This window comes from Heterodontus francisci, chromosome 38, assembly GCF_036365525.1.
Source record: "Heterodontus francisci isolate sHetFra1 chromosome 38, sHetFra1.hap1, whole genome shotgun sequence".
NCBI classification, from domain to species: Eukaryota; Metazoa; Chordata; class Chondrichthyes; order Heterodontiformes; family Heterodontidae; genus Heterodontus; species Heterodontus francisci.
Genome location: NC_090408.1, coordinates 16,681,160 through 16,694,387, shown reverse-complemented (window position 1 = coordinate 16,694,387; position 13,228 = coordinate 16,681,160). Strand labels below are relative to the sequence as shown.

Genomic DNA, 13,228 nt, shown 5'->3' with positions numbered 1-13,228 from the left:
GATGGGAGCTTGGATTAATATAGTGCAGCATCATGTCCTCAGTATGTTTCAAAGTGCTTCATAGGCATTGAGTTACTTTGAAATGCAATTGCTTGTGCAGACAAATGTAGTACTCAGTTCATGCATGGAAGGTTTCACAATCAGAAAATGTTGATTTTTTTTTTAAGATGATCTTGGTTGAGAGAGCAATGTTGGTCGGACATTGGGCGACCTTGCTGGTATTTTGAATAGTGCCATTGGATCTTTACATTGTCAAACCTGCTGCCTGTTTGTGAAAATGCTTAAGAGGAGGGACTGGGTAGCACTAGTAATTACAGACAGTGTCACAGCACTGGAGCAGAAGCTTTTAAATAGAGAAGTAGTCCTCAATCCTTTTTGTATCGAGCTGAAGAATAGCGAGCAATCACAATACAGTGGAATCAAGGAGGAAATTTGTAGACAAATTAAAATGTGACAGAGTTTAGTGATTCCAAAACTGATTACAATAGGGGAGATATTTAGGATGAGAAAGTTGAGGTATTTTGTCTTTGTGGTATTTTCAAGACTGTGTTCTCAGTGGTTTGCAACTCTGGCAAAGATGATAACACTGCTTGGTTTTAAGTATTAAGCTGCAGCTTTAATAACCCGAAAGTAGGGAAACACTTGGAAAGTAGTGACCACAATATAATTAGATTCAGTGTAAGAATAGGAAAGTCAAGGATGAGCATTCTTGATTGAGGAAAAAACATATTATCATGAGATAAATACAACCTTGCCCAGATTAACTGTAGGAAATATTTAAATTGGAGAAAGAAAGGCTAAAAATCATTGTCGCTTAAGTGCAAATGAATGATCAGATAGTGTATTTTTGATAGTGTCAGAAAGAGGAATGCTGTCCAGGACACCAGGAAAACTCCCTGTTCCTCTTTGAATTGTGCCGTGGGATCTTTTACATGTGCCTATGCAGTCACGGGGAATCAATTTAATACTCCAAAAGACAGAAGCTTTGACTCTTTTCCACTGCTGCATCAAAGAGTCATCTTAGATTGAGCTCAGGTTTATGGTGGGTCTTGAGACCCCACAACCTTCTGACTTGGGTGAGAGTCATGTTGATTGCGTGAAGCTGACACTGTTCATTGCCAATGCAGTTTCCAATTTTGCAAAATTGTGAAGTAGTCAGGATACAAGTGGATCACGTCAGATAGACATGTATGTTGGGCCCATGTCATCAGTTTTGGAACATTTGTTCACAACTAATGCAGTAAGATTGGTACTAGTCACTCACAGCTGGAGCTTTCCTTGTCCCTTGCTTCATTCCCCAGACGCTTTGCACTGATATTTTTTCAGGGGGGACATGGCTTCCTCAAATACCAGGTACTCTGCTGGGGGATGAATGTGGCTCAGTTTGCAGTCTAGTATGATTGATACAGTTGCGTGAAGAGGCATGTGGCAGGAGATTTTTTCCCCTCATAAAATTTATTTGTAACTATATAGATGGTACTCTTTCCCCTTCCCCAGCTGATCGGGGTAAAATTTGTCAGGTGGTTCTGGGTGCAAGCTGCACTGCAGGACTTGAACATGTGATCTAAAGGCACTTCAATGCTTTATCAAAGCTTTGCTACAATGTGAGATGCTGGTGTGTGCTGGAGACATTAAGCTGTAAAGTGGTTTATGTGGTCATTCAATGTCACAGGTTAGTGAACAATGCTGGATGAGGCTGTGTGTGCCTCTCGAGCCCCAAGTTTGTCTTCCTGGCTGAACTAAGTATTGCAGAACAAAGTCTGGTGAGTGTATTGTTTTGGGATACTTAGCCAAGTGTGTCTGACTAGTACTGGATATTCGCCCTGGGCAAGGAGTTTGTAGGATTCATCTGCAGCATTGTAGTAAGTCATTTGAATACTATCAAATTGAGTGTGGACTGATACTGTAAAATAAGATGGTTTGAGAGGCCACAGCTTTCCTCAAGTTATGGTCCACCTACAGAGGAAATAGTGTGTGCCTATTTCAGTGTGGGGTGGTGAATCAGCAGACCCCTGACCAGTCAAGTGGGTAGATAAAGGAAAATATTTTTTGAAAATGGAATAGTATCACACAACTGTAACCTCCACAAAAACATTAAACAGAGGGCTGTTTTCTCCCCTCATTCCTTATCTTTTACTGGAAGCTTTCCATCATTCCCTAGCCGTGGGGAAAGGCAGCTGATGTGCTTACTGTGTAAATAATCACTCCGAATTAATTTCAGAAAGCTTGTTGGTTTGTGTTAAACTTCCTTCCTTCTGTGTCTTTATAAACCACCTTCTCTGATTATCCTTCTTTGTATTTTATTGAACAATGTTCCCTGTAGTTTTGAGTGTTTGTAATGTGCTTTCACTGTAAAGCTATTGTGATCCCACTGTTTCTTTATCTTTTGACATTTTACCCCTACCTAACAGAAAGCTTGTTGGATATTGGACATTCTGAAAGCATGGAAAATCAGCAAGGAGACATCGATGACTATGAAGAAAATTCTTTTGATTTCACAGGTGGGCGAAAAGCTGCTGATGACACTTCAGACTCAACAAAAATGTCTGATGAAGAAAGTATGAAAGATATGTACTTTAATTTTGAGAAAGAAGCTGAAAGGTATGGAATGGACTTAAAACCATAACTGAAGTGAAGCCAAAAAAATTGATCCTGTGCTTTGACCATTGTTATTTGTGCATAGCTTTCTATTAATGCTGCAGTTGCAGATTTTAAAATTACATTCCAACTTTAAGCATATGTTTCACAAAAAACATTGTAATGTGAATTCATTTTACACGTTACTAATCTCAGGGTTCTGTGAGAATTTTCTTTTAAAGATGGTCTATTCTGGACCAAAGCAGATGACTACTACCAAAATTATGTTGGTCTTTACTGTGTAAAATGTAACTTCAAAAAAAAAGGTTCTGTATATATACACACATCCAATTGGAGTAATTCATTGAATTACATTGTGGAGTGGCTTTTGTGGATTTATTTTCTTACTGGACTATATAATCATCTACAATAGCAATAAAATAACAAATCTGTTTAAAGTTAATGTTTGTGTGGACAGAAGTGTTTTCTTTTTGGACAATGACTTGAAATTTAACAATTTAAGTTTTTTTAGGGATGAATAAAGAGTAACAGATCCTAAAAGTGCGAGCGAATGCCCCCGTGTTGGACGATAGGGAAGGGTGCTTGTGTATTTATGTGTGAGGGGGATGTATATGTGCATGGTGGGAAGAGGGTACAAGAGAATGGGGTGGGGGGCGCGCAGAGAAGAGTGTGAGGTGGAGAGATTGTGGAGCTGTAATCGCACTGGAGTTGAGGCTGCATCTATCTTCGCATTATTAAACATTGTGCACTTGCTATGTACAAAGCCTTACTTCCTGTTCTTGTCACATTTTTAATCTCACATTTTTCAACTATAGTTCCTATGTCAATTTATACTGGAAACCAGCTATATAAACTTAGCTATAATTACTCAGTTTAGCCATTGAGTGGTGATGTACCCACAAATTGCTCCAAATGCTTTTTGAAAAATTTTCACCTTCTCAATAAGTGAGATTTTTAATGTCTAAAATAAGGGTTTAAACACAAAATATAGATTTTTACAATAAAAATTAGATTGACCTGTGTCTTTTGTGCCTTTTTAATGCAGTCATTAAAGTTTTTAACTTGAAAGTATCGGCTTGAATATTTTGCCCAGACATGTGGTGCTGTTGGCTGAATTCAGGTTGTACAGTATACTCAGTATCTCAGATTGCATCACTAAATTGGACCCAGGCATGCTGATGTAATTCAGTCTTCATTTTAAACTCACACATTTTTAATGAATGTGTATCTTGGTCAACAAGAGAAGTGAGAGATAGTATAAAACCCAAAGAAAGAGCTAATAACAAATGCAAAGAACAGCAGAGATCCCAAAGATTAAGATATAATCAAGAACAGCAAAGGGATACAAAGTGGTAAGAGCTGCAAAAGAAGGGACTATGTGAAAAAAACATGCAAGGGATATCAAGGTCACCACTAAAGGTTTGTACAAGCATATTAAGAGATAAAGGATAGCTTGGAGTATTGTGGGCCCCTTAAAGACAGACATAGGTAAAATTGTAATTGAAAATCAGGAAATGGCAACTTGCGAAATACTTTTATATCAGTCTTCATGGTTGACTATGAGAATGTACCAATGGTACGAGGAAAAGTAACGGTAAATCGAAGGAAGGGATTTACTGGATTTGAGGTTTTTTTTAAAAAAGTACTGGAGAAAATAGAGACTAAAGTTAAACAAATCCCCAGGACCTAATGGTTTCCACTCCAGGATATTAAAGGAAGTTCTTTTGGGCCTCCTTATCTCGAGAGACAATGGATACGCGCCTGGAGGTGGTCAGTGGTTTGTGAAGCAGCGCCTGGAGTGGCTATAAAGGCCAATTCTGGAGTGACAGGCTCTTCCACAGGTGCTGCAGAGAAATTTGTTTGTTGGGGCTGTTGCACAGTTGGCTCTCCCCTTGCGCCTCTGTCTTTTATCCTGCCAACTACTAAGTCTCTTCGACTCGCCACAATTTAGCCCTGTCTTTATGGCTGCCCGCCAGCTCTGGCGAATGCTGGCAACTGACTCCCACGACTTGTGATCAATGTCACACGATTTCATGTCGCGTTTGCAGACGTCTTTATAACGGAGACATGGACGGCCGGTGGGTCTGATACCAGTGGCGAGCTCGCTGTACAATGTGTCTTTGGGGATCCTGCCATCTTCCATGCGGCTCACATGGCCAAGGAAGTAGGTGAGGAAATTGTACATGAGCTAGTCATGATCTTTCAGAATTGTTCCCTTCAATCGGAAAATGCTAAAGTCATTCCAATATTTAATGAGAGTAAGAGAGATAAAACTAGGAAATTATAGGCCTATTAGTCTAATGTCTGTGGCGGGGAAGTTGCATGAATATTATTAGGGACAGAGTAAATGAGCATTTGGGCAAACATGATCTGATTAGAGGGAGCTAGCATGGATTTGTAAAGGATAAATCATGTCTAATGAACCTAGTTGAATTTTTTGAGGAGTTAGATAACATGGTAGATTTTTTTTAATTCATTCATGGGATGTGGGCGTCACTGGCCAGGCCAGCATTTATTGCCCATCCCTAATTGCCCTTGAGAAGGTGGTGGTGAGCTGCCTTCTTGAACCACTGCAGTCCATTTGGGGTAGGTACACACACTGTGCTGTTAGGAAGGGAGTTCCAGGATTTTGACCCAGTGACAGTGAAAGAGCAGCGATATAGTTCCAAGAAGAATGTTTCAACCATATCCTTTACTATATTTGGGTCATATCCATCATAAGTCCCTGCAGGTTAGTGGATAGTGATCAGAACCCTGACTAAGGTTTGTCCCTCTAACCCTGGGAATATTGAAGTTAATTGTGGTACCATTACTGACTGGCAGAGAAAAACTAAATCGCACACCACAACTTGAGCATGGTATTTGTTGGTTTGATTGGATGGCCAATGTACAACATTCAAGGTTTGTGTCAGTCATGTGAGGCACTTAGTTTTGCTTTTGGGTTGGAGTGCATGGTTATACAATAATAGAATTTTCCCACTTATAAGGAGCTCATTGAGCTTGGGGCTGGCTCTCTGAAAGAAATATCCACTTGAGGTGTCAATGTTCCTTTATGGTTAGTCACATTATTTTAAGTGCTTATGGAGTCTGCTTCTGCCACTTTCTGTCGGACATTCCATATATCCTCTGTTCAGGAAAATGTATTTTCAAAAAAAAGGTACAAACTAGCCAATAAATGAACACCACGAATGAATAAAGAGATAAGGGTCAAATTGAAACAAAATAAAAAGCATACACTAAGTGCACAGACAACAGAGGAGAGCATGACACAGAAGTTAGGAAAAAAGTAAAAAAAAGAATTGGGATCAACAATCAAATGAGAGAAAATAGTCAAGTGTTCTCTAGACACTTAAATAGCAAAATAAAAATCAGGATAGGGGTTGCTACTAAAGGATGCACACAGTGGCGGAGTGGCGCAGTGGTTAGCACCGCAGCCTCACAGCTCCAGCGACCCGGGTTCAATTCTGGGTACTGCCTGTGTGGAGTTTGTAAGTTCTCCCTGTGTCTGCGTGGGTTTCCTCCGGGTGCTCCAGTTTCCTCCCACATGCCAAAGACTTGCAGGTTGATAGGTTAATTGGCCATTATAAATTGCCCCTAGTATAGGTAGGTGGTAGGGAAATATAGGGACAGGTGGGGATGTGGTAGGAATATGGAATTAGTGTAGGATTAGTATAAAATGGGTGGTTGATGGTCAGCACAGACTCGGTGGGCCGAAGGGCCTGTTTCAGTGCTGTATCTCTAAACTAAACTAAGTCAGGATGGTGTGTGACTTGGAGGGGAACTTGCAGGTGGTGGTGTTCCCATGTATTTGCTGCCCTTGTCCTTCTAGTTGGTAGAGGTCGCGGGTTTGGAAGGTGCTGTCTAAGGAGCCTTGGTGCATTGCTGAGTGCATCTTGTAGATGGTACACACAGCTGCCACTGTGCGTCGGTGGTGGAGGGAGTGAATGTTTGTAGATGGGGTGCCAATCAAGCGGGCTGCTTTGTCCTGGATGGTGTCAAGCTTCTTGAGTGTTGGAGCTGCACGCATCCAGGCAAGTGGAGAGTATTCCATCACACTCCTGACTTGTGCCTTGTAGATGGTGGACAGGCTTTGGGGAGTCAGGAGGTGAGTTACTCGCTGCAGGATTCCGAGCCTCTGACCTGCTCTTGTAGCCACGGTATTTATATGGCTATTCCAGTTCAGTTTCTGATCAATGGTAGCCTCTAGGATGTTGTTAGTGGGGGATTCAGCGATGGTAATGCCGTTGAATGTGAAGGGGAGATGGTTAGGTTCTCTGTTGTTGGAGATGGTCATTGCCTGGCACTTGTGTGGCGCAAATGTTACTTGCCACTTATCAGCCCAAGCTTGGATATTGTCCAGGTCTTGCTGCATTTCTACACGGTGTCTGAGGAGTCAGGAGGTGAGTTACTCGCTGCAGGATTCCTAGGCTCTGACCTACACGGTGTCTGAGGAGTCACGACTGGTGCTGAACATTGTGCAATCATCAGCGAACATCCCCACTTCTGACCTTATGATTGAAGGGAAGTCATTGATGAAGCAGCTGAAGATGGTTGGGCCTAGGACACTACCCTGAGGAACTCCTGCAGTGATGTCCTGGAGCTCAGATGATTGACCTCCAACAACCACAACCATCTTCCTTTGAGCTAGATATGATTCCAGCCAGTGGAGTTTTTTCCCCCTGATTCCCATTGACCTCAGTTTTGCTAGGGCTCCTTGATGCCATGCTCTGTCAAATGTTGCCTTGATGTCAAGGGCAGTCACTCTCACCTCACCTCTGGAGTTCAGCTCTTTTGTCCATGTTTGAACCAAGGCCGTAATGAGGTCAGGAGCTGAGTGGCCCTGGCGGAACCCAAACTGAGCGTCACTGAGCAGGTTATTGCTAAGCAGTGCCGCTTGATGGTACTGTTGATGACACCTTCCATCACTTTACTGATGATTGAGAGTAGGCTGATGGGGCGGTAATTGGCCGGGTTGGACTTGTCCTGCTTGTTGTGTACAGGACATACCTGGGCAATTTTCCACATTGCCAGGTAGATGCCAGTGTTGTAGCTGTACTGGAACAGCTTGGCTAGGGGCGCGGCAAGTTCTGGAGCACAGGTCTTCAGTACTATTGCCGGAATATTGTCAGGGCCCATAGCTTTTGCAGTATCCAGTGCCTTCAGTTGTTTCTTGATATCACGAGGAATGAATTGAATTGGCTGAAGTCTGGCATCTGTGATGCTAGGGACTTCGGAGGAGGCCGAGATGGATCATCAACTCGGCACTTCTGGCTGAAGATTGTTGCAAATGCTTCAACCTTATCTTTCGCACTGATGTGCTGGGCTCCCCCATCATTGAGGATGGGGATATTTGTGGAGCCACCTCCTCCAGTTAGTTGTTTAATTGTCCACCACCATTCACGGCTGGATGTGGCAGAACTGCAGAGCTTAGATCTGATCCGTTGGTTATGGGATCGCTTAGCTCTGTCTATTGCATGCTGCTTACGCAGTTTGGCATGCAAGTAGTCCTGGGTAGTCGCTTCACCAGGTTGACGCCTCATTTTGAGGTATGCCTGGTGCTGCTCCTGGCATGCCCTCCTGCACTCTTCATTGAACCAGGGTTGGTCTCCTGGCTTGATGGTAATGGTAGAGTGGGGGATATGCTGGGCCATGAGGTTACAGATTGTGGTTGAGTACAATTCTACTACTGCTGATGGCTCACAACGCTTCATGGATGCCCAGTTTTGCATTGCTAGATCTGTTTGAAATTTATCCCATTTAGCACGGTGGTAGTGCCACACAACACGATGGACGGTATCCTCAATGTGAAGGCGGGACTTAGTCTCCACAAGGACTGTGCGGTGGTCACTCCTAACAATACAGTCATGGACAGAAGCATCTGCGGCAGGCAGATTGGTGATGACGAGGTCAAGTATGTTTTTTCCTCATGTTGGTTCCCCCACCACCTGCCGCAGACCCAGTCTAGCAGCTATGTCCTTTAGGACCCGGCCTGCTCGGTCAGTAGTGGTGCTGCCGAGCTATTCTTGGTGATGGACATTGAAGTCCCCCACCCAGAGTATGTTTTGTGCCCTTGCCACCCTCGGTGCTTCCTCCAAGTGGTGTTCAACATGGAGGAGTACTGAGTCATCAGCTGAGGGAGGGCGGTAGGTAGTAATCAGTAGGAGGTTACCTTGCCCATGTTTGACCTGATGCCATGAGATCTCATGTGGTCCAGAGTCGATGTTGAGGACTCCCAGGGCAACTCCCTCCCTACTGTATACCACTGTGCCACCACCACTGGTGGGTCTGTCCTGCCGGTGGGACAGGACATACCCGGGGATGGTGATGGCAGTGTCTGGGACATTGTCTGTAAGGTTGATTCTGTGAGTATGACTGTGGGACAGCTCTCCCAACTTTGGCACAAGCCCCCAGACGTTAGTAGGAGGACTTTGCAGTGTCGACAGGGCTGGGTTTGCCGTTGTCGTTTCCGGTGCCTAGGTCGATGCCGGGTGGTCCGTCCGGTTTCATTCCTTTTTATCGATTTCGTAGCGGTTAGGTATAACTGAGTGGCTTGCTCGGCCATTTCAGAGGGCGTGTAAGAGTTAACCACATTGCTGTGGGTCTGGAGTCACATGTAGGCCAGACCAGGTAAGGACAGCAGATTTCCTTGCCTAAAGGACATTCGTGAACCAGATGGGTTTTTACAACAATCGACAATGGTTTCATGGCCATCATTAGACTAGCTTTTAATTCCAGATTTATTAATTAATTTCAAATTCCACCTTCTGCTGTGGGGAATTTCTATAAAAGTTAGTTACATGGACATACAGGAGGCATTCGATAAGGTTCTACATAAGAGACTTGACATGGAATTGTAGACAACCTATTGACATGAGTAGGGAATTGGTTCGGAGGTGGAATACAAAGGGTTGGAAGTTATTATATAAAGCTCTGGTTAGGCTCCATTTAGTGTACTGCATTCAGTTCTTGGAACCACACCGAGGATACCTTTGGCCTTGGAGGGAGTGCAGTGCAGATTCACCAGAATAATACTGGGGCTAAAAGGGTTAAATTATGAGGACAGGCTTGCAGTGCCTTGATTATAGACAATTAAGGGATGAACAAATTGTAGTATTTAAGATGATTAAAGATTTGATAGTGTAGATAGAAATGATTTCCTCCGGCGGGGGAGTCCAGAACAAGGGGGAATGATCTTAAAATTAGAGCTAGGTCATTCAGATGAAACACTTCGATGGATATCTTTCCCCCAAAAAAGCTGTTGAGGCTAGGTCAATTGAAAATTTGAAAACTAAGATTGGTAGATTTTTGTTATGCAAGGGTAATAAGGGTTACGAGGTGGATAGACAGTTAAGATATTGATGTGAACTAATTGAATGGTGGAACAGGTTCGAGGGCCTGAGTGGCCTAATACTGTTCCTATATTTTAAAAAAAGTTAAATAACAAAACATGCAGAAATTGAGAAACAAACTTGGAACACCAGTTTCTTTACAATGTAAAACAGACATGACAGTGTCGCTATTTCTTGGAGGGTGTAATTATTGCACAGCAAGTTTAAAGGCAGTATCCATTATAAATGTGGAAAAGTTGACACACATGTCACAAGAGAGCATAGTGTTATAGATGGGAAGTGCCTGTAGATGCAATATTTTTACATGTAGAGTTTTATTTTTAAATGGGCTGTGAGAAGTAGACTTACGATATGTAAGGGGCTTGATTCGTAAGTTTGCAGATGACCCCAAAATTGGTGGTATAGTGGACAGTGGAGAAGGTTGTCTAAGGTTACAACAGGAAATAGATCAACTGGGAAAGTGGGCAAGGGAGTGGCAAATGGAATTTAATGCAGACAAGTGTGAAGTGATGCATTTTGGGAAGTTAAACCAGGGCAGGACATATACAGTGAATGGCAGGGCCCTGGGGAGTGTTGTTGAGCAGAGAGACCTTGGGGTGCAAGTACATAGTTCCCTGAAAGCGGCAACACAGGTAGACAGGGTGGTGAAGAAGGCGTATGGCATGCTTGCCTTCATCAGCCGAGGCATTGAGTACAAGAGTTGGGACGTCATGTTACAGTTGTACACAACATTGGTTAGGCCACATTTGGAATACTGTGAGCAGTTCTGGTCGCTGCACTACAGGAAAGATGTGATTAAGCTAGAGAGGGTGCAGAGAAGATTCACCAGGATGTTGCCTGGTTTGGAGGGCTTGAGTTATAAAGAGAGATTGGATAGGCTGGGTCTGTTTTCCCTGGAGCGAAGGAGGCTGAGAGGGGACATGATGGAGGTATATAAAATTATGAGAGGCATAGATAGGGTAGATAGCCAGAGTCTGTTTCCCATGGTAGGGGTGACTAAAACTAGAGGGCATAGATTTAAGGTGAGAGGGAGATGGTTTAAAGGGGATCAAAGGGGTAAATTTTTCACACAAAAAATAGTGGGTATCTGGAATGAGCTGCCTGAGGAGGTGGTGGAGGCAGGAACAGTAGCGACATTTAAGAGGCATCTGGACAGGTGCTTGAATGAGTAAGACACAGAGGGATATGGAACTAATGCAGGCAGGTGGGATTAGTATAGATAAGCATTATGGTTGGCATGGACGCGGTGGGCCGAAGGGCCTGTTTCTATGCTGTACGACTCTGTGACTTCAAAAAGTGTATTAAACTGGGAGTTTTTAATAATGGCTTTTCAAAAATTATTTTTTTACAAAATCAAATTTTCAAAATTGGGGTGTCTTTCCCCATTCTAATGTGATTTAAGAAACCAATTAAGATGAATTTTGAAGGCAAGCAAGGTTTCTGTAAAGTGGATAGACAGAGGCCGGAAATTTATGAAAGCCCGGATTGACCACCTGCTGGGACGGAAAGAAGGATCCGAGCCCAGGTGGGCAGCAGGACCCTGGGTGGCATTTTTACCAGCAACAGCCAATTAAGAGGCCACTGCTGGGACTACCATCCAATTGAGGATGGTGGCCTGCCTCCCAGAAGTGGCAGCCTAAACAGAGGGCCAGTAGGTTTGCCACACCAGTGCTAGAGCTGGCTGTTGCTAAGGGTGTAGGAAGAAGAGGGCACCTCTACGTTAAGGCACCCTTGAAGGCAAGATTTTTTTTTAAATTTACCATGCTGGGGCCAGGAAGGCAGGCCCTGCTAAGTCGGGTGGGTGTGGGCACCCTCCAATGGCGATGTCATAACCACAGGGGCAGCCTTTGCCGCTGCAGGGGGGCCCCTCATGGGCCAGAGTGGCCATAAAGGATGCCTTTCCCCTAGGCAACCTACTGGGAGGCTGCCGGGGTTACCTGGCAGTCTCCCCATGCACCATGGCAGCCCCTTTAGATTAGATTAGATTAGGGATACAGCACTGAAACAGGCCCTTCGGCCCACCGAGTCTGTGCCGAACATCAACCACCCATTTATACTAATCCTGCACTAATCCCATATTCCTACCAAACATCCCCACCTGTCCCTATATTTCCCTACCACCTACCTATACTAGTGACAATTTATAATGGCCAATTTACCTATCAACCTGCAAGTCTTTTGGCTTGTGGGAGGAAACCGGAGCACCCGGAGAAAACCCACGCAGACACAGGGAGAACTTGCAAACTCCACACAGGCAGTACCCGGAATCGAACCCGGGTCCCTGGAGCTGTGAAGCTGCGGTGCTAACCACTGCGCCACTGTGCCGCCCTTTCTGCTGGTAAAATGCCAGCGGGGGTGAGAAGTGACCCTTAATTGGCAGGCTACCATCCCGCTTCGCTTGCCGCTCCTGAGAATATCCCATGGCGGTGGGTAGACATCAGGCTTCCCTCCCAATGCCTTCCACTACCATTTTGCAAGGCCTCCTGCCTCCCAGCCTGTCTCCAGAGGGCTGGTAAAATCCAGCCCAGAGTTTCTGAGGCGGTGGCATAGTGGTAATGTCAGTGGACTAGTAATCCAGAGCCCAGGCTAATTCTGTAGAGACAGGAGTTCAAATCCCACCACGGCAGATGGTGAAATTTGAATTCACTTAATAAATGTGGAATTTAAAAAAGCTAGTCTAATGACCACGAGCCAGATGTCAAATATTTTTAAAACAAAAACCCATCTGGTTCACTCATGTCCTTTTGGGAAGGAAATCTGCTGTCCTTACCTACTCTGGCCTACATGTGAGTCCAGACCCACAGCACTGTTGTTGATTCTTAAAATGCCCTCTGAAATGGCCTAGCAAGCTACTCCATTCAAGGACAATTCGGGATGGGTAATAAATGTTGGCCTAGCCAGGGACACCCACATCCCACAAACGAATATAAAAAAAAAACTTACTTTTAGTGGGGAGTTGATGGAGGATTAATGATGAATTGAGTGACAGTGAAGTGAGGGATACCAATGCTCCAGTGGGTAGTCTAATGCAGAAGATGTGGTAGGAAGGGGAGAGGTCATTGGACTCTGTAGGTGATATGATGGAGAAGCAAGTCATAGGTGAAGGGGAGGCAAGAGAGCCACTGGGAATTGCATTTTCCCTAAAACCCACTACTGAAAATGCAGCTGACAGCTGTTGGCTGCAGCCATCCCTGTCATGCAGAGTGGAACCTGGAAGGGCAGAAATAGGAGGATAGAGAAGCATCAAGAATTTGGAGAACACAGAAGAGGAGACACAAAGA

The 13,228-nt window shown here is 44.2% G+C and overlaps 1 protein-coding gene across 4 annotated transcripts in view; it reads left to right on the top strand.

Annotated features, from left to right (window-relative positions):
- The window catches only part of znf710a (zinc finger protein 710a), a 40,815-nt gene extending 37,775 nt beyond the window's left edge, over positions 1-3,040 (top strand). For all 4 annotated transcript variants that reach the window (XM_068017741.1, XM_068017738.1, XM_068017740.1 and 1 more), the window contains one exon: positions 2,412-3,040. In XM_068017741.1, the coding sequence (XP_067873842.1) occupies positions 2,412-2,626 (215 nt within the window). In that variant the 3' untranslated portion in view covers positions 2,627-3,040. The remainder of the gene's footprint in view (positions 1-2,411) is intronic.
- Positions 3,041-13,228: the final 10,188 nt, after the last annotated feature.